The sequence below is a fragment of the Penicillium pulvis genome, assembly GCF_028828015.1.
Source record: "Penicillium pulvis strain IBT 33274 chromosome Unknown contig_1_segment0_segment0, whole genome shotgun sequence".
NCBI lineage: Eukaryota > Fungi > Ascomycota > Eurotiomycetes > Eurotiales > Aspergillaceae > Penicillium > Penicillium pulvis.
In genome coordinates this window covers 2,446,219-2,464,308 of record NW_026643074.1, presented here as the reverse complement: position 1 = coordinate 2,464,308, position 18,090 = coordinate 2,446,219, and the positions used below count along the sequence as shown (strand labels likewise).

Below are 18,090 nucleotides of genomic sequence, written 5' to 3'. Positions count from 1 at the left end.
ACCTAAACTCTGCTAATAAGTTCTCGTATTCTCACAAATTCGCACAGATTTGTGCGGATCAAGCAGGAGGAAGCACTCTCTTTCCAACTTCCCACTTATCCTGCCTGAACACCCACTCAGAAATACCACTGACATGTTCTCCCTTCTGAAAATAGACCCTCAACTGTACGTCTTTGCCAGTTCCCCAAGAAGTCGCAGTGACCTCGCTCCCGAGGATACATTCAACGTCCAGTTTTCCCTCGCGCCACTTACCATCGAAGACCATCTCCTGCAAGCCCTTGGCGGTGACGAAAAAGACATGGATACCGATTTTTTCCGAGGCAATATTATAGCTGGTGCATGCCAAAGAAGCTCTCAAGGGCACAAAGGTCGAGTTCAAGACTCTGAAAGATCCGTCATACCAACTTCTTCCCTCATCGAAACATTTCTCCTTCAGGGTTTGATTGACGTCTTGAAAATACACACTAAAATCGGTCAGGAAAGATACTTTTGATGGTTTGAATAAACTGACCGCATGCTCAGGCGAGATCCCTTGAAGCTGGTGCACGTAATAGCTGTACCAGGCAGTGCAGGGCCAAGGTTTGCCATTTTCCTCCAACCAGAGCTTTCGTCTGTCGAACACGTTAGTCAAGCCCTTTCGATATATTAGAAACTTTAACCAACCACTAAATCCAAACTCTTGAATTGTGTTGTCTGGCAGTTGGACGTACAACCTCCCAACGTTCAGGCTGCTACAATGGTCCGCTGTGATCATGGAATATGGTGCAGTGTGGATTTCCATCTTTCCCATATCACCTTCACGCCAGCCCTTATTGTGGTCATAGACAGTCTCCTTGACCATGTTGTTCGATGTCAGATAAAAAAGACGGATCTGTGGATATTGTCAGTCAATTTCCTCCAAGCTCAGACAGTTGGATGCTTGCTTGTTCCATTTTCATCGAGGCGACCGCAAGGGGCGAGTCAATCTTCGCTGCAGCGACGACATTCTTCTCGGTGCCGTTGCTCCAATCCTTTTCATACATAGCCTCACGGAACTTTCCTATGACATCTTGCATGTAAACTCGGATATGTCCGTCATGATTGCACGCTCCGATGGAGGTCCCTGTTCGACAATCAGAATCTTGGATAGTGTCGGGGAGAAATATAGATTGACACTCAAACTTACTGAAATAGATATCGTGAGCTGGGCTTTGAGCTGGCATGTTGATGCTTCAATGGTTCAATTCAGACAGGCGTTGATTCGTTATGATATGAATCGGGTTGCCTTTCTCTTGAGAGAGTTGAGACGCAGCATTTATAGTTGATTATCCCAACCCAAGCCTTCCATGGCAACTTTTGCAAAAGTTCCAAGGTGATGCTGTGTAATATATTAAAGTGAGGAAACAGAGATCGTCACCAGTGAAAAGCCTTCCAGAAATCTTTGTAAACCCCGACTGGGCCGATCAAGAGAGAAGGATGTCAGTCGACCTCTCGGATAGCCAGTTGGCCTTGCCACAAGAGCTTTGGTATAAGTTTGTGGGATCCGAATATTCCGGAAATCCAAAGATGTACACACCTACACACCTCAAGATATGCTTCAATTGACCATCTTCAATATCAAATGCGTTCGGAGCTCTACGTTTGAGAGCTTCCCATATAGGCCAGTAGCGAATAGATTTGTGGAATCGGACATATAAACTTTAGGCGATTGACGTGGTAACAGCGAACGACTTATATCAGAAAAATTGAAGACACTTCAAGCTTGGGATGTAGCAAAGATACTAAGCAAATGTGCTGCAAATCCAAAGTAGAGTCTCGGTTTTATATACGAAGAATTTCTTGATTGTCTGTGCTAGTCTGTGCTAGTCTGGACGCAGACGGCCGGTCGGATCAATTTTTTGTCCCATGAACTTGATGCATACCCTGGTCTCCTCCAGAGGGGATTGAGCGGTATGAGATGATGGGTGATCCACTAGAGCCGATTTGTAGATAATCATAGTAATAAACAAAAATACCTCACGCTTTAGAATAACCATCTATCTATCTTTCTTTTCCACTACTCTAACGGCCCAACAGCTGCATGGAAACCCTTCAGCTGCCAACTACATATTCATCTTGATACTGTTCAGCTTTAATGTCATTTCTGGGCATGATTCATGATTACATGACTTCAGCCATGTCGAAACTATCCTTAAACTAAAGAATAAAATTAGAATTATTTAATGCTGCCAAATGATGGGCAATGACAATGAGTTGAGTTCCGAGCCTTGCAAAACGAGTGATTTTCCTCTAAATATCTACACTCAATCCTGCGATGCAAATGGTAAGGGATGAAGTTTATGGGAGTCGTCATTCACTGGCAAAGTCAAATAATTCAAATCTGTTTACTCAAGATACTGGAAGCACTAATCTGACCCGAAGACGTATAGTGATGCTACTGGATCGCTGCTAAATTGGGATCAATTGATAGTGAGATATAGTCAACAGCAATTTTGCCAAAGGAGACATCATGAAGGGGTTTCTGTCGTTGAATCAACGCTGGTCTCATTTAGTATGAATTCGCCAAATCACGGAGCATAAAATAGACCCGACATAGACAAATCCATTCCGAGTTTCCTGTCTTAAAAAAGTGGGTACAGAACCGATAGATAGTCACGCTATTAGTCCATGTTTAAGGACATCGTGGCCATAATGCAGCTTGATGCATGGCATGAGACATTTAGCGCCCGGAAAAAGGACTGCAACAAGCTGACGTCAGTCCCGCCCAGAGTGCATTGACATGAATGGGACGCTGCAGTTGGGAAACAATGTATGTCTCATGTGGACCACCATGCTTTTGGTACCTAAGCTGGATGCAGCAACTAAATCCGCGCATGTTGAGCTTGAGCTCTGAGTTGTACTTGCAGTGGTATTCACAGACTTTGGTTCAGAGCTTAATTAGTCAACAGGGGTAAAAGACGGTCAACGAATCAGGCCTCGTTTAGTCCCACTTTATTTCCTGTTATTACTTGGTGTTTGAAAAACAAATCATAGAATCGACACATCAAAGATTTATTGCGACCGAAACACTTCGGCATATGAGTACGAATGGGGACACAGCTAATTACTGGATGATCAGTGCTACAAGATGAAGATTAAAGCGGGGCCTCGGCCTTGCAAGGGGCCAGTTGCTCTGGACGAGAGCACACGATGCTAATCATCCCTTGAAATATCACGCTAATTTACAAGCTAACTGAGGTCAATGCGACACATGCGACCGATAGTTCTGATTCACTGCTCAGGACATCCTGGGCAAGGGAGCTCAATCTCGGGAACCTCCCACGCTGCACTCTACACTTGGCATAGGCCGATCATGCAAATCAGGTTGTTTCGCGAGGCGCATCAGTGGGTCTGTAGGCTTTTGATTTGACGATCTCTGCCAATCAAGGGACCCACAACTATGCATATCTGTTGATCAAGTATGTCCAGGAACCAAATTGACGATCAGGGATGTGATACTTAAACAGCGCACAATCGCTGTTTGGTTGGATGGGTAGGTCTCTCTCTTGTTGGAACGCCTCGATCATGTTGTTCTCTGCCCGTCGTCTCCTTGTACCCGCGCTCACAGTGTCCCTTCTATCAGGGTCTACTGTCGCCGATGATGCCACATCCAGGGCTGTAACAGCTTTGGAAGCTCTCCAGGAGTGGTACAACAATTCAACTGGGCTTTGGAATACGGTTGGCTGGTGGAACGGCGCCAATTGCTTAACTGTCATTGCCGATTTGGCTGCCCTGGATCCAACAGTGATGGATACGGCGGACTACGTCTTCAACACCACATACAACGTGGCCCCTGTGTCAAACCCGGACCCTGGCCCGGAGGTAAAGACAACCAAGCGCGAATTTCTTGCTCCACGAGCTAGCAGTGCTGGCAATGCTTCTGATTGGCTCGATTCCGCCTATGACGATGATGGGTGGTGGGTCCTTGCATGGATTGCTGCATACGATGTTACGGAAGAGACAAGATACCTGCAGCTAGCAGAGGGAATTTTTGAGGCCCTAGTAAGAACCTACCTCCCCTTAGCTCAACCTTCTATCTTTGCCCTTGCTGATCGATTGCTAGACAAAAGCGTGGGGTACTCGTTGCGGCGGTGGAGGTCTTCCATGGAATCCCACTAGCACTTACGTGAACTCCATTACAAATGAGCTATTCCTATCCGCGGCAGCCCATTTAGCCAATCGCGTTCCGTCTCGCAAAAGCTACTACGTGGACTGGGCCCAGAAAGAGTGGAACTGGTTCGCAGCCCAAGGGTTTATCGGGGAGAATGGTACAATCAACGATGGACTGCTGGACAATTGTGAAAATAATGGGGCCACAGTGTAAGTCTGACTACATTGGGTAGAGGTGGTAATGTGTATTCTGACATAAGTTTTAGTTGGTCTTACAACCAGGGTGTCGTTCTTGGCGGCCTCGTCGAACTGAACAAAGCTGCACCAAACAGCAGCTATCTCGAATCCGCGAACAAAATCGCAAAAGCAGCGATTGAAACGTTGGTTGGTTCAGATGGGGTCTTACATGAATTCTGCGAGCCAGATGATTGCGAACCGGATGCCACTCAATTCAAGGGTATTTTTATCCGCAATCTCCTGATGCTTCAGAGCGTGTCACCCCATGACAGTTACAAGAAGGTTATCACCAACAGTGCGAACAGCATTTGGGAAAATGATCGCAGTGACCAAAACAGACTTGGTGTTGTATGGTCTGGACCGGTTGTGAGCACGGTGGATCCCTCTACTCACTGCTCCGCCATGGATGCATTGGTGGCAGCTATTGCTGTCAAATAATGATTCTACGCTTTATGATGACCTGGATTTTAATAACGGCATATTGGCGCACATAGAGTCTATATTTGCATATAATTTTCTTTTCCTTTGAGATTGACTCCCATGTCCAGGTCGTTAAACGAGTCGCGTCTCCCACGTGTCTAATATGCTCCCGGTCGACGTGTCCACGAGGGCTGCGGCGCGAGTCCGGGCTTACTGTAGCCAGAGCGGATAACTGCCGTCGGCACTAGAGATATTCCACCCAGTTGAGCACCCTCTACATCTTGAGCCCAGAGAGTAATGGCCACGTAGTTGGTTCCACTGTAGTTCAAAATACCCTCAGGGACAGGGTATGACGTCTGAGGGCCGAGATTGTTGACTGCATTCGAAGATTAGACTGTGCCACGTATGCAAATTTTGTGTGCAATACTTACTGTACTTTCCAAATTGGTAACCATTGACAAAGAGTTGACAGCGATAGTTCAGTCCACCCTGAAAATTGCGCGTGTTTGCTGATGAATTGAAAACAAAGCTCATCGGGACATCCCATCCATCCGGAATCTCAAGCTGGAAGGACGTCGTGTAAAAGCCAACACCTGGTGCAGCGAGCCCAGTCTTCACCGGATTTGAAACTTTCCAATCGGCATTAGGTGGCTTGGGATAGTGGTAGCCTTGTCGCTCGGCATACATTGATCCCTCGTTCAATGGACCACGGACCAAATCTTGATACTGTTCTCCACCAAGGTTACCAGTTACCTTCCACGAAATATCAGACTGGTTGTGTCCTGATAGCTCGTAGTTCAAAATGCCTTTCGGGAACTTGATCACATCTGTTCCTGGTGCTTCTTCATCCTGGCCCATGTTATCAATCAGGATAGTCAAAATATAGGATCTTCCGATAGCTAGGTCTTCCGTGATTGGTATGTCTTGAATGGCTGTGGAGTTTGCGCTGCTTCCAGCCCATGATCCAAGAAACACGTCGTTCAGCCAGACCGAATGACTGAAACCTGTACCACCGGAGACATTCAACCACAAGTCTGACTCTTGTCCGGTTGCGGTAAAATGACCGCGGTAAATTAATGAGCCCGTGTGAAATCCATAGTCCATGGCATATAGGTTTGTTAGTGTACTCAAATCCCGAGGGTTGTTCGTCGAAGTCTTGGAACAATTGATCCACCTCGAATCGTCGTACGAGGTCGCGATTTCGGGCAACGTATCTAAGTATTTCCACGCAAGGTCTTCGAGCACAGGGATGTCTAGTCGTGGCGGGCTGTATTCGATCGTAGCAGACAGCTTTTTCGTTCCTGTAGTTGAAGTCTTCAACTTCTCCCCATTAAAGAGGATTCCCCTGACGTTCTTCGCCGGTGAGGAAATCAGCTCGATCTCTGTCGTCGCATTGACGTCGCCTGTTAAACAAACATTCTCACCGCACAGACTCGCACTGCGCATCAAGTAGCCCGCCTTGACAAGAATCAACTCCTTAGACGGCGAAGAGAAATTCCCGATCGGTTCTGCAGCAGTGACCTCCAACGGCCAATAATTATACGCGTCGTTCCGCCAAAGCAGATAAACCTCCAAATCTCCAATGCGAACAATTCGACGATCCGGTTTAACTTCCCACTGTATTACCGAGGTAGAGCCTTTCTGTTTGATAGTTATTCCACTCCCTTCGGTCACAGTTGGATTTCCAATATGACGAGCAAGGGCAAATTCGTGCCTTTCACCAGCTCCACCATACAGGATCAGCACACGTGTTGATCCGGCACCCCGAGCCCAAGTCAAGATTTCCGCTGAAGAGTAGATCAAATTTATGCCGCCGAGATCGTAATCTGTGACGTGGAATTTAGAATCGCGACCGTACAGTGTCAGACTGCCACCAAGCTGAGGGACGGTGACATTTCCAATACTTGTGGGTAGGTTGATGGTGTACTGGGTAGTGTCGGTGGAGCTGAAGTCAGCCTGTCGAACGACGTAGAAGTTGGTGTGTGTGTCATTTCCGAGCAGAGGAGTTACTGCGATTGAAGCTGGTGCTCCGTAGGATCCGTTGACTCCTATTCCGGGGGTTGCGGTCAGGTATGCGGGTGATACTTTGAGGAAGTTTGCTTCGAGCTTTTCTTCGCTAAATTTTTCGCGCCAGATTCCACGTTCTTCAGTTATTGCTGCACCGTAGTCGTATGATGTGTATCCGTTCATATAGCCCAGATTTCCCCAATTTGTGCCACCGTAGGTCTAGATGGTCAGCTTGAAAAATTACGTAACCGGTGATGTTACTGGTCAATCAGTTGAGCAGAAGGACTTACCATGTAAATGTTGAAGATTTTCACGCCGAAGCTGTAGTTGTTCTTATACACTACCCGGACGGCTTCTTCGTTCAAGAGCTCGCCGCACATTTCCTCAAGCACGCCTCCCCTGTTAGTCTGTTAGTAAGCTGATTTATGAAATAGAAATTGGAAGAAGCCCACCAGCCTTCACCAGACCCTCCTTGAAACTCAGCAATGGCGAAAGGCGTAGTCGGGCTTTGTTGCTCATGAAGAGTTTGCCAGTTATGTGGGAATTTATATGTTGGCCATACACTAGCATTGGCACCTGTAACGGCATAATTAGCACCTCGAAAATTCTTCATCGATAGCAAGATCAAATTTGATGAACTCACAGTCATAGCGCATTGGATAGGCGTCAATCCCATAGATATCGACGGCTCCCAGTCCTGATCCTGGTGCCCAGTAGCCTTCGACCTCGTTATCATTAACGATCAACGGCACAGTAATACCAGCATCTAAGAGCTGGTTCTCCACATCGGCCATATATTCTTTGTTCATCTGAGAAGGAAAGTCGGTGACTCCCGGCCACGTCGTAAACTCATTCTCAGGCTGCACCAGAATAACCGGTCCGCCATGAGTGATTTGTGCCTTCTCAATGATACCACCCAAGGTAGACATATATTGAGTAGTCGCATTGAGATACTCAGGGTCATCAGAGCGAATAGTTGCATTCATGCGTAAGACCCAGCCCGGGATCCCACCGGCGGTCGTCTCTGCGTTGATGTACGGACCTGGACGAGCGATGAGATATATCCCTGCTTCGGTCGCAGCTTGGAAGAATTTCTCCAGGCTCCATATGCCATCTGTCACGACATGTCCTGGGTTACCCTCCACAAGGCCCCAGTCCACGTAGAAAGAGACACCGGTAAAGCCCATAGCTTTAATCTTCTGGAAAACATCGAGCCACAGATCCGGAACCGGGAGACGAAATGGATGGAATTCTCCGGAGAAAATCATTAAACGCTCTCCTCGGACTATAATTGAATGCTGGTCCCACGTAACCTGTAATGACCTTGTTAGCTTTCTGTCAAAACCCCGGATCGATTCTAGAATGGAATGCTGACTATGTCTTGAAGTCCATTCCCTGTTCCAATTGATGTCTCAGAATATCCCAGACGCGGAAAGGAAAATATGGCTAAAAGCCATAATGCAAGAGAGAAGCATGATCTTGCCAGAAACATCTTGTCAAGACCATATCAATGTGCCTAATGAAAATAGTGATCTAACATGATGCCCTATCAAGGGGCTTTTGAAGCTTTTAAACCCCGCACCCCCACGTTTTACTCCAGGATGATCTCCGGCTAAATCCCCGACCCCGCAAAATAACTAATACCAAAGTAAGATCAAATGGAGAAATTTCGGCATAGATTGATTTTACTAGCTTCAATTCTAAGGTCTAATCACTGAAAACAATCAGGCTAAATGTGACGTGTGGCTCTGCTGTACTTGTTTAGTAGATTTAGCCAAGCCCCTTAACCAGAAAAGCTCCACGGAACTGCTCTCCCGGAACCACCAAGTCACGAGAAGCTAATACGGATTTGAGGCCACTAAACACGGGAAGTAAACCTTGGTACTCGAGGAATAAGTCCTTCATCAGAACAATCATTGGTTGTTGAGCTATTAGCATCATAGAGTGGCCAAGTACATGACATCATGGTTCAATCACTCCCCCTACCTCTCTCTCCCCGCACTCAGTATTCTTCAACTCTCAACAGTTAACGAAACATTCTACATGCAAAGATGAATCCTCATATCAAACCAGTCCTTCTGCACGTGCACGCCTCCGGCCCGAATCCCGTAAAGATTGCAATCGCATTGGAAGCATTGAAGGTCCCATACGTCGTCAAGCACTGGGACTTCAGTGACAACCCAGAAACCGGGGTAAAGGGTAGTAAATTTCTTCAAATCAACGAGAATGGTCGAGTCCCGGCAATCGAGGACCCCAACACTGGTGTTACCGCCTGGGAATCAGGTGCTTGCATGAACTACATTCGCCGCGTCTACGACCTTAACAACACAATCGGACCTGCCGGTGGCTCGGGACAAGATCTAGTTGATTTCGAGAAATGGGAGTATTTCCTCTTGTCGACTCTTGGTCCGATGACGGGACAGGTCAACTGGTTCAGGTAAGTAAATACGATGAAAGGCGAAATGAGATGTCTGATTCCACTAGGCACTTCCATCCCTCGAAGAATGAGGACGCACTGCAAAGATATGTTGCTCAGGTCTATCGGTGCTACGATGTTCTTGAGGGCCAGTTACAGAAATCGGTAGGCATGAGTATCTTGCCTAGCAGAACTACTGCTGTTGATTTTCATTTCCTGCCTTGGGTGAAATGCTATTCCTTTGCGGGTCTCTCGCTTGACAATTATCCTCTGATTAGAAAGTGGTTTGGGCTAATGGAAGCTCGCGAGGACGTTCAGGAAGCTTATGCTAAGATTCACAATACTGTACCGAAATAGTTGGCTTCCATTCGTGCTTTCTGTTACCGTGGGTACTTAAAGAAAACATGAATGCATTACCAAAGTAGTCATGAAGGTCAATCAGAACATGACTATATGCAGTCTTTACACAACTTTTAGCCTGTCTAGTTTATTCAGCCTGTCAGCAACACTTTTGGAACAGAGACAAGACACAGTAACAAAGCTTTTCCATCATGAGAACGTCCAGGCATCTTCCCCCCACGAACATTAACCTGTAAAGCTTGATGGAGCATTATCGGCTCGGAAAGAACATGATCCTTCCCACCCTTCCACGCCACAAAGTCTTCCTCAGTAGACCCACCCTTCAAATGCTTATTCGTCTCCCTCTGTTCTTTTACCGTAACAAACGAGATGGGATCTCTCGCAGATGCCTCATTGTTGGGCGGATAATCATGTCCAGTATACAATCGTGTCGTATCAGGGAATTCCAAAAGTCGCTGCATAGACTTCCATAAAGTCTTCGCATCTCCACCTGGAAAGTCGCACCGAGCACTCCCGACATCTGGCAGGAAGAGACTATCTCCGGTGAACACATTAGATCCGATATGGTAAGCTCCGTGGTCTGGTGAGTGACCTGGCAGATCCATGGCCACCGCAGTCATCTCGCCAATGCTGAATGTCTCATCAGGCTTGAAGAGGTGGTCGAATGAGTTCTTGAATTCTTCTTTCGGTATGTTGTATCTGTGTGCACAAAAGCTTTGCACGATGGTAACGTTTTCCCCGATGCAAATTGAGGCATGCGGATGGCCTTTCGCCCATAGCGTTGCCTGAAGATAGTATGCTGCTGTGAGGTGATCGGTATGTGCGTGCGTTTCGAGGAGGTGCGTGACCTGAAGGTGTTCTTTGCGGACTATCTTGAGAAGAGCATCGGCGGATTGTGTACTGACTGTGAAGTTTGCTAGGTCATAGTCGAGGACGGGGTCGATGATTGCGCAGTCTTTTGTCTTGGGGCATACGACGATATACTGCCAAGAGCATGTTTTGGGTTCAAAGTGCGTGTGGACAATTGGGTTCATTTTGAAGGCAAGCACAGAAGAGAGGTCGAGAAGAATTGCTGTGGTTTGAAGATACTGCAATTAAAAATCTACCCCTGCCAATATTTGTAAGGTGTGGCTCATTACGTATTTACAGGTCATTGTTAGACGCATGAACCGTACCCTAACTTCCCAAGAGGTGGCGAACCCTGGACTTTGTGAGTATCATTCTATATGCCAACCGTTAGAACTTCAAAGTTGTCTCATCAAACTCCAGTGGATGCGAACATATGTCATTCTGGTAGTAATCAGTAATTCTAAGATCGATTTTATCCCACACGAAGCAAGCCTGGTTGCAATTTGAGATCTTAAAGACCGTCGAAACAAATTCTGCACGTATTAGACTCTTTGCCATAACCATTACCGTAACACTTTTAGTGTGTGGGTAAAGGCACTGCCGACGAATAAAGCAAAAAGCAACCAGGACGTAATCAATCCAGTTCAATGGAAGCACTGGAATCGCCGATTTTAAGGGCACAAGCCAAGTGCCCCGAGTGACAAATTCAGATTCACCCCAGCTAACCCGAAATCCCCGGCATTATCGCCTCGCAATTCTTCAAGCATACAGTGAGCACATTTGAGGTACCTCATCAGTAAGCGTCGGTCGGTCTTTCAAAATCTACTGGCGAGGTGAGATTTTGGAGCATATTACATCACGTAGACCAAGTTGCTCGGGGATTGGCTTTGAAAAGACTCGCCACTGATGGTTGACCGGTCGTCGCAGTCGTCATCAGCTTCGGTTTGTTCAACAGGCGCAACCCACTGAGAAACTTGGAGGTCAAGCGTATGCGTGCGGTGGTTAAAGCGGCATTGCCAGCTTTTGACAGCTTTGCAGTTAGGCTTTTGGCAAATGTGACCCAGGTAGCACTTAATGGATCGACATGCCCCAGCTCGGGAGCAAGGGTGTTGGAGTAGGATGTATCTGAGCACCTCAATAATGGTATTGGAGACGTCGCTGTGGTCATATTGACAGCCCATATCACCGCACTCGCCGGAGAGGTGGTAGCTATTGCACACTCTGTGTTCCTTGGCTCGGCGATGATATTCGTCAAAGGCCTCGGGAGATGGATGAGGGCAATAAGTGTCGAGCCGGTCACCATCTTTATTGATGGGGATAAATTCCTCGGATTTCAGACTCTGCGTTGGCAACGTGGCGGTTAGAAATTCCTGCGAGCGACCCACGACTGTAGGAGAAGACCACAGTTGCTTAGGCGATGGCGAGTCAGAGTCTGCCGATTTAGCCAATTGTTGATTTGACGGCACATGTTGCTTGTTGCAACCGACGCCAAATTTGCAAATTCCCTGATGATGTGTGAGCATGGTTTCGTGAGAATCGAATATACCATGGACGGAATTACCTTTTGGAAATGCTTGCAGACAGGCTTAGTGCCATTGGTGGTATTAGTGATCTTGGTATTAATCGTCTGGACTGGTGCAGTCTGCTTTGTGATAGCTAGGGGAGTAGACATGAATACAGAGGGTAGTTCTCTGATTGGTAGCTTTAGGTCCTCGAACTCCCGGTGGAACGAGGCGGCTTTGATAAGGGTAATTCGGTCACTGCCCCTGTAAGGAGTGAGCAAAGAGGTGAAGCCAGTGTCATGGCAACCTGCAAAGTAGATATGACGGCATTGGTTGAGATCCACAAACAAGCGGAACATTTCTGCGACGGCCATTAGCGTGAGATAAACATCAGGTCCACTAAGTGTAGATGCATACCTCTAATTTTGAAATCGCTGCCCTCTTTTTTCTCGGCAGCATCGATGAAATCAAAAAGGTCCTGGGCCCTAGTGAATGAAGAGGTAAATGGTGAAAGGGAGCGAGCTTCATGCCCAACCATTCCCGCGCGAGCGAGGGCTTTAGACAGTCCCAGAATATTGGCGTAAACACGGACCATAATTCGACACGAATCAGCTTGCATTCCCATTGTCGAATGCATCAGCTCTCTGACGGAGTCGCTCAGTTCGCGGGCGGCCTTAACACCGCCCTCACTCCCCGCTTTAAGAAAATGCTCCTTGAACTGGAGGACGGTTGATTAGCTGATTTAGAGCAAAAATATGGAAAAATCTATTCGGAAAAGCAAGATGGCTGAAACGTACAAGGTATCCATCGCCATCGACAAGCACCAGAACGAATGGGTTGCGCTCCTTGTAAATATAGTTAGTGACCTTTCCCGGAATGTTTAGGCGCCCGCTAGCTTACTTGACCCCGGGCCTGTCTTTTGTACTTCTCTCGACCTTCCTTGACTTCCTCATAATCACTTTTCAAGGAGCTGTAGTCATCGAGGAGATTTTTAAACTGGTTCAGCAGACCCTGCAAATTTTCATGGTTGCGTTGATTTTCCTGAGACAAGGATGCTAAGTGATTGTTCAGGGAATCTATATCGGATTCCCTCAGCATATTGAAGGTAACGGGAAGGCGTACGCCTATCCCATGCAATACAGAATCTCAGGAAAAGATCGTGAACATTCAAACTGGTCCCAGAACAAGATTTGTAACGATCGGCAAAATCGGTGCGTTGTTGATACGTGGGGAAGGGAGAGGAACAAATTTGTAGCTGCGTTGGCAGAAGCGGTCAAACAGTGGGGTACCATCACCTGATCTCTGCATGTACTCTTTCGCGTGGATTATCGCAACCTATTACAACTCTTTACTCTTCGCTTCTTACTCATGTCTAATCACAAACAACCACGCGTTTCAGTCCATGCCAGCTCCCGTGGAAGACTTGGCACTGCAACCTTACAAAGCCGTCCAACGGACATGATCAGTGGAATCAACAAACCAAAGTACCCGGATTCTACGGTCTCGACCATGCTCTTCATGCAGTCTCTTTGTCATCTTTGCTTACGCAGTAACTCTGGAATATGCTGGAAATCATTTTAGGTTTCTTTTTTCTAGGGTGTCCTTCCTCAATTCAATGGATTGGGTCATTTCCACGGCCATATCCTTGATGCCACAGACCCGATCAGCATTCCTCGGCTCCTTCCCAACCTGTGCTTCCTGCGATTTCCAAGCCTTTGAACTTCAAGTCTCTTGCCCACTCTGCAAGATCGGGACCATCAAACCTACCACTACATTTATACGCGTGGAGAAGGCAATTAGGAAGTGCCATGGCATTACAAAGCGCCCGGTCGCCGATGTCACGGCGCAAGTACTACTCTGGCATATTTCAATCAGCAGAGCCCGCGAGAGCCCCGTCAAGCTCCTTTTTCCCGGCATCACATTCACACCCACAGTGACAATAAGCGCCTGCAATTCTCCCACCAGTTCATCATCATTATATTGGCGTCAAAGCTCACAAGAAAGTTGCTGCCTAAGGCTCTGGTGGCTCAACCCAAGTTTTTGGTCGCGAACTAATTAAACCACACACGTTCATACAGAATCCTCCTGAAAAATTCGCATTACGCCTTTACTCCTTGCCTCAAAACAAAATCGCGATTGGTTCGTATGAAGCAGGAAATCTTCTGCATAGCGCTTCCCCAAGACGTTTGGTGAGCTCATGCATTATTGCGATTGCAGTCCAGTGCATGACCCTTGTTTTCGAGAGGTAGCTTGGTTTGAGTAGAGGAGCTAATCTCCTACCGCTCTTTCGTTACATATGGCCTTAGCTGTTGACTCTGGGCGTCAATGCCATTTGACCCGCCCTTCAATTGGGATACGCCAGAGGTCCACATTTAGCTCCAGCATTGCTCGAGTCACTAATATCGCAATTCCTAGTGCGAAAGCAGCCACATGATTAAAAGAACATTCAAACTGGTATATCATGATATAAACAAGAATGTTTTGGTTGATGGAGGGAGATCCTTCAGCAAATCCTTCCCAATATTTGGGAGGCTTAAGTCAGCTTCGGGCATCTTCGATATAGATATTTATTTACGTCATGTTTAATGCTCAAAGGAGAATAGTTCGTTTCTAAACGATAGGAAAAAGCTCATTTTATACTATTTAAATTAGCCATGAAAGCACTTAAACAGCACGGGTACCCCGGCTTTCCCCAGCTATTCCAATTTCGGTATGCAGGATGCTCAATACAGCCCATGTGAAATCCGAAATTGTGCATGATCGGCAGCCGACGAAATCATGTTGCACATCATCAGGAAACTAGTGAAATTCGGTTCGTGCAAACCGACCTCGGCATCCCACATATGATACGAGGTTGGTGGGATTGTCATTGCTCTTCCGTGGAATATAAACAGTGACACCCCGCACTAGTTCCCGATCAAAGCCAACGTCCCTTGTAACCGCCATCATGAGAGTCATTTTGTTCTCACTGAGTGCCTTTGTGTTCTATGCGATCTTCTATTTTTCACAGGTCAACGGACTCCATGAGCTGAGCATTAAATCTGTGGCTTCCGGGAAGCTCCCGGGTCTCAATGAGCCCCTGCGCACAGTGTATACTGGGATTGAGCCTGTTGATCGTCTCCTGACCGTGCTTACTACGTTCTTTTATCCCGTTCTCGATGGACAGAGCTCCACACTGTTGCTTCACAGTATTGGGTTCTCTGGCACCTTTGGCGCGGCATGGACTCTGGTGGTCTTGGAATCGTGGCGAAAGGGTAATGCTGGTACCATTGCGGCATAGTAAGTCACGACTACAAGAGATACGATTTTCAAGATGCAACATATTAACCCCAAACTTAGTCCTGCAATTTTCGGTCTTGCAGCTCAAGTTTTGACCTTCGCTTTCGCAACTCCTTTGATCTGTGCCTTGCAGCTAGGATGCTCAGTTACCGCGCGCCGCCCCCACGCTGATAACATTCGTGTTCCTCGTGTTGTGCTGGCCGTCATTCCAGCTGTCTTCGTCATCGGTTTCCTGGTCCCGACTAACTTGATGATTCTTCCCGCACCAGAAGTGATCTCTGTGGACTGGAAGCAGATTGCCATCGCGGCCTGGCACCCTTGGCCTGCATATGTGTCCATTCTGACAACAGCGGCGTACTATGTCCTAGGCCCGTTCTTCACAAACAACCATCGGGCGTCCATGTCAGGCTTGCGATGGGTCTACGCATCGGCATTTATCCATTCGGCAATCAGCCACCTCGTCACACTGGTCATCTCTGTTGCGACTGTTCTGGCTCCTACTCTGTTTGACACCCGCTTCGTGGATGCGCTTCACCCATCTAAGGTATATTCTTTCCCCGTTCCGTGGTCTGGGTTGAAGGTTGATACGGTGGCCGATGGCGTGCATGTGTTCTTGCGTTGGGACTATATGATCGGATCGGCGGGCATTCTGCTGTGGGCCTTGAAATTGCATACCGTTGCTCACAAGCAGATTTTGAGCTCGGTCTCGTGGACAAGTCTTATCTTCAAAGTCAGCTTGTTGACGGCTCTTGCAGGGCCCGCTGGTGCAGCAGCGGAATTGATGTGGGAGCGCGATGAACTGGTCTTCAGTGAGACTGGCTCGCGGCAGCAGGTTACAAAGGTCAAGAAGTCTTCCTAGCGCACTTTTCCTTGGGAATAAGTGGGCTCTCTCATCGGATGGAAGTATTTCGACTTCCAAGGTTGTCCGACATAACCTTTAGGGGTTTGACAACATTACTTGTATATTTTATACTGTAATGCAAATTCTAAACATATTTATGGCTATCATGCAGACATGGTATTCACAACATCATAAATCGCTTTGACGTATGCCTCAGTATTGGCGTTTCCAATAGTGCTAATCCCACTCATGCGATTCATTGCATACGAAATGGTCATCCGTCGTTCACGATCCATGATCATTATCGAGCCACCCCATCCTCCCCAAAAGCAAACATCGCCTTCCGGGATCCAAGGACGAGTCCGATAATCAGGGAGACCCACACCGAGACCGAATCTAACAAATTCGGGAGTGACAAGATCCTGTCCTTGAATTTGCTCTTCAAGGAGCTTATCAATGGTAGTTGGATCCACGATGCGCTTGCCATCAACAGTCCCACCGAGAGAAACAATAGAACCGATACGGGCCAGCGCACGCGCATTACTGAATCCATTGGTCGCACCTATTACAGCCTTTCTGAATGTCGGCGTCACTGCGACTTGAGCGGGGAAGGGAGATCCCATAATAGCTCTGGCCACAATGCTATTGGGATCCAAATCTCCAATGGACAGAGCTGCAGGTGGGACAAGCTCCGCCGTACGATGCCACTGATCTTCCGGTACTCCGTACTGGAAATCCGCATCCAAAGGACGGGTAATTTCATCTGCAACAAACTGCTCCAATGGCTTCCCGGTAATTCGGCGGATGACCTCGCCAACCATGTGGCCTTGGTTGGAAAGTTGATAGCCGCTTTTCTCTCCGGGAGTCCACCAAGGAGCTTGCTGGGCAAGTTTCTCGGTAGCCACCTTGTTGTCACAGAGCTCTTCAAAGGTGACAGGCAATTCCCACGCGGGGATACCAGATGCATGGCTGAGAACATGAGCTACCGTGATGTTCTCTTTGCCGTTCGCTGCGAACTCGGGCCAGTATGTCGCAACCTTTTCGTTCACGTCTAGTTGGCCGCGATCGACAAGTAGCATGGCGGCTAGATTGGTGACTACCTTCGAGCAGGACCAGACCAGTGTAATGGTGTCCTTGGTCCAGGGTTGAGTCTTAGGCACGTCGGCATGACCACCCCACAAATCGAGGACATCTTTGCCATCAATGTTCACGGCGAGCGATAGACCTAGTTCTTCTCCTGAGGAGAGTTGTTTCTGCATAAGCTCCCGTACGGAGTCAAATGCGGGATCGTTGGTTCCGTGGATCTCGGACATTGCGGGGAGTAATTGTATGGTGCTGAGGAGTAGACGACACGATAATATACTTTAGAGGTTGGACTCGTGATTGACTTGATAGAATTGACGTCCAAGATCTCCAAGTTCTCCAATGGATGAAGATTCAAAATCAAGGTTCAAACCAGGCAGCGCTGTTTATGCAGGCAGCTCTGCTTATGAATTATAAGATCGCTGACTCAGTAGATCTGCACTGCCTTCGATTTACCAGATTGGGTAAAGCCGTAACCTTGGCATCGACCCGTCTCTACGTGACTTCAGCGCCCTTCGTCCTGTATTCAGGCCATGGTCGCGAAAGGTGTCCCCACCGGGGTGGTGTCGCGTTAGTTCTCCACTTTGCAGCACAGGATTCGACCTGCTTTATGGTGTACAAAAAATTCCAAGGTTGATGAGTGAGCGCTCGGGCTTTTGTCAGACTATGCTCGGCGACACTGAGTAGACTTTCAGTAAGCACAAACATGGTCCGACCAGTGCGCCACGTGCTATATCACTTGTCGACCTTTCGAAACTCTACTTGTAATGAATCATCAGCAAGGTTGCTTTTCTTTTTCTTTTTCTTCCATTTTCAACGTTTAAGGCTAGCTGAAAAGGCATCGTGGGGGCTACGTAACTTACGCCTTACAATTCCAAAGGTAAGATTGAGTTGGTGCGATATATTTTACCTTTGTTGGAGGTTTCCATCCCTTGGTCAAACGATAAAGCAAATATAAATAGTTATAT

At 47.5% G+C, this 18,090-nt stretch overlaps 8 protein-coding genes across 8 annotated transcripts; 3 read left to right on the top strand and 5 right to left on the bottom strand.

Annotated features, from left to right (window-relative positions):
* Positions 1–58: 58 nt before the first annotated feature.
* On the bottom strand, positions 59–1,202 carry fleA (fucose-specific lectin FleA; the record flags this gene model as incomplete). Its single annotated transcript, XM_057063416.1, has 3 exons — positions 59–871; positions 948–1,102; positions 1,166–1,202. 3 exons carry the CDS (start codon positions 1,200–1,202, stop codon positions 59–61), a joined length of 1,005 nt encoding a protein of 334 aa, XP_056924331.1.
* A 2,341-nt stretch (positions 1,203–3,543) lies between these two features.
* Positions 3,544–4,803, top strand: N7503_003868 (putative glycosyl hydrolase; the record flags this gene model as incomplete). Its single annotated transcript, XM_057063415.1, has 3 exons — positions 3,544–4,020; positions 4,082–4,338; positions 4,395–4,803. 3 exons carry the CDS (start codon positions 3,544–3,546, stop codon positions 4,801–4,803), a joined length of 1,143 nt encoding a protein of 380 aa, XP_056924330.1.
* A 140-nt stretch (positions 4,804–4,943) lies between these two features.
* On the bottom strand, positions 4,944–8,060 carry N7503_003867 (glycoside hydrolase family 35 protein; the record flags this gene model as incomplete). Its single annotated transcript, XM_057063414.1, has 5 exons — positions 4,944–5,161; positions 5,217–7,011; positions 7,083–7,191; positions 7,245–7,368; positions 7,436–8,060. The coding sequence occupies 5 exons, from the start codon at positions 8,058–8,060 to the stop codon at positions 4,944–4,946; spliced, it is 2,871 nt and encodes a 956-aa protein (XP_056924329.1).
* A 783-nt stretch (positions 8,061–8,843) lies between these two features.
* N7503_003866 (glutathione S-transferase family protein) lies at positions 8,844–9,565 on the top strand (the record flags this gene model as incomplete). The annotated part of the gene is made up of 2 exons (XM_057063413.1): positions 8,844–9,229; positions 9,277–9,565. The coding sequence occupies 2 exons, from the start codon at positions 8,844–8,846 to the stop codon at positions 9,563–9,565; spliced, it is 675 nt and encodes a 224-aa protein (XP_056924328.1).
* Positions 9,566–9,699: 134 nt separating this feature from the next.
* N7503_003865 (MBL fold metallo-hydrolase) lies at positions 9,700–10,602 on the bottom strand (the record flags this gene model as incomplete). Its single annotated transcript, XM_057063412.1, has 1 exon — positions 9,700–10,602. The coding sequence occupies one exon, from the start codon at positions 10,600–10,602 to the stop codon at positions 9,700–9,702; it is 903 nt and encodes a 300-aa protein (XP_056924327.1).
* Positions 10,603–11,268: 666 nt separating this feature from the next.
* On the bottom strand, positions 11,269–13,017 carry N7503_003864 (Zinc finger CCCH-type; the record flags this gene model as incomplete). Its single annotated transcript, XM_057063411.1, has 5 exons — positions 11,269–11,922; positions 11,979–12,280; positions 12,337–12,637; positions 12,717–12,764; positions 12,820–13,017. The coding sequence occupies 5 exons, from the start codon at positions 13,015–13,017 to the stop codon at positions 11,269–11,271; spliced, it is 1,503 nt and encodes a 500-aa protein (XP_056924326.1).
* Positions 13,018–14,866: 1,849 nt separating this feature from the next.
* Positions 14,867–16,057, top strand: N7503_003863 (uncharacterized protein; the record flags this gene model as incomplete). The annotated part of the gene is made up of 2 exons (XM_057063410.1): positions 14,867–15,198; positions 15,259–16,057. The coding sequence occupies 2 exons, from the start codon at positions 14,867–14,869 to the stop codon at positions 16,055–16,057; spliced, it is 1,131 nt and encodes a 376-aa protein (XP_056924325.1).
* Positions 16,058–16,203: 146 nt separating this feature from the next.
* Positions 16,204–17,352, bottom strand: N7503_003862 (serine hydrolase domain-containing protein; the record flags this gene model as incomplete). Its single annotated transcript, XM_057063409.1, has 1 exon — positions 16,204–17,352. One exon carries the CDS (start codon positions 17,350–17,352, stop codon positions 16,204–16,206), a length of 1,149 nt encoding a protein of 382 aa, XP_056924324.1.
* Positions 17,353–18,090: the final 738 nt, after the last annotated feature.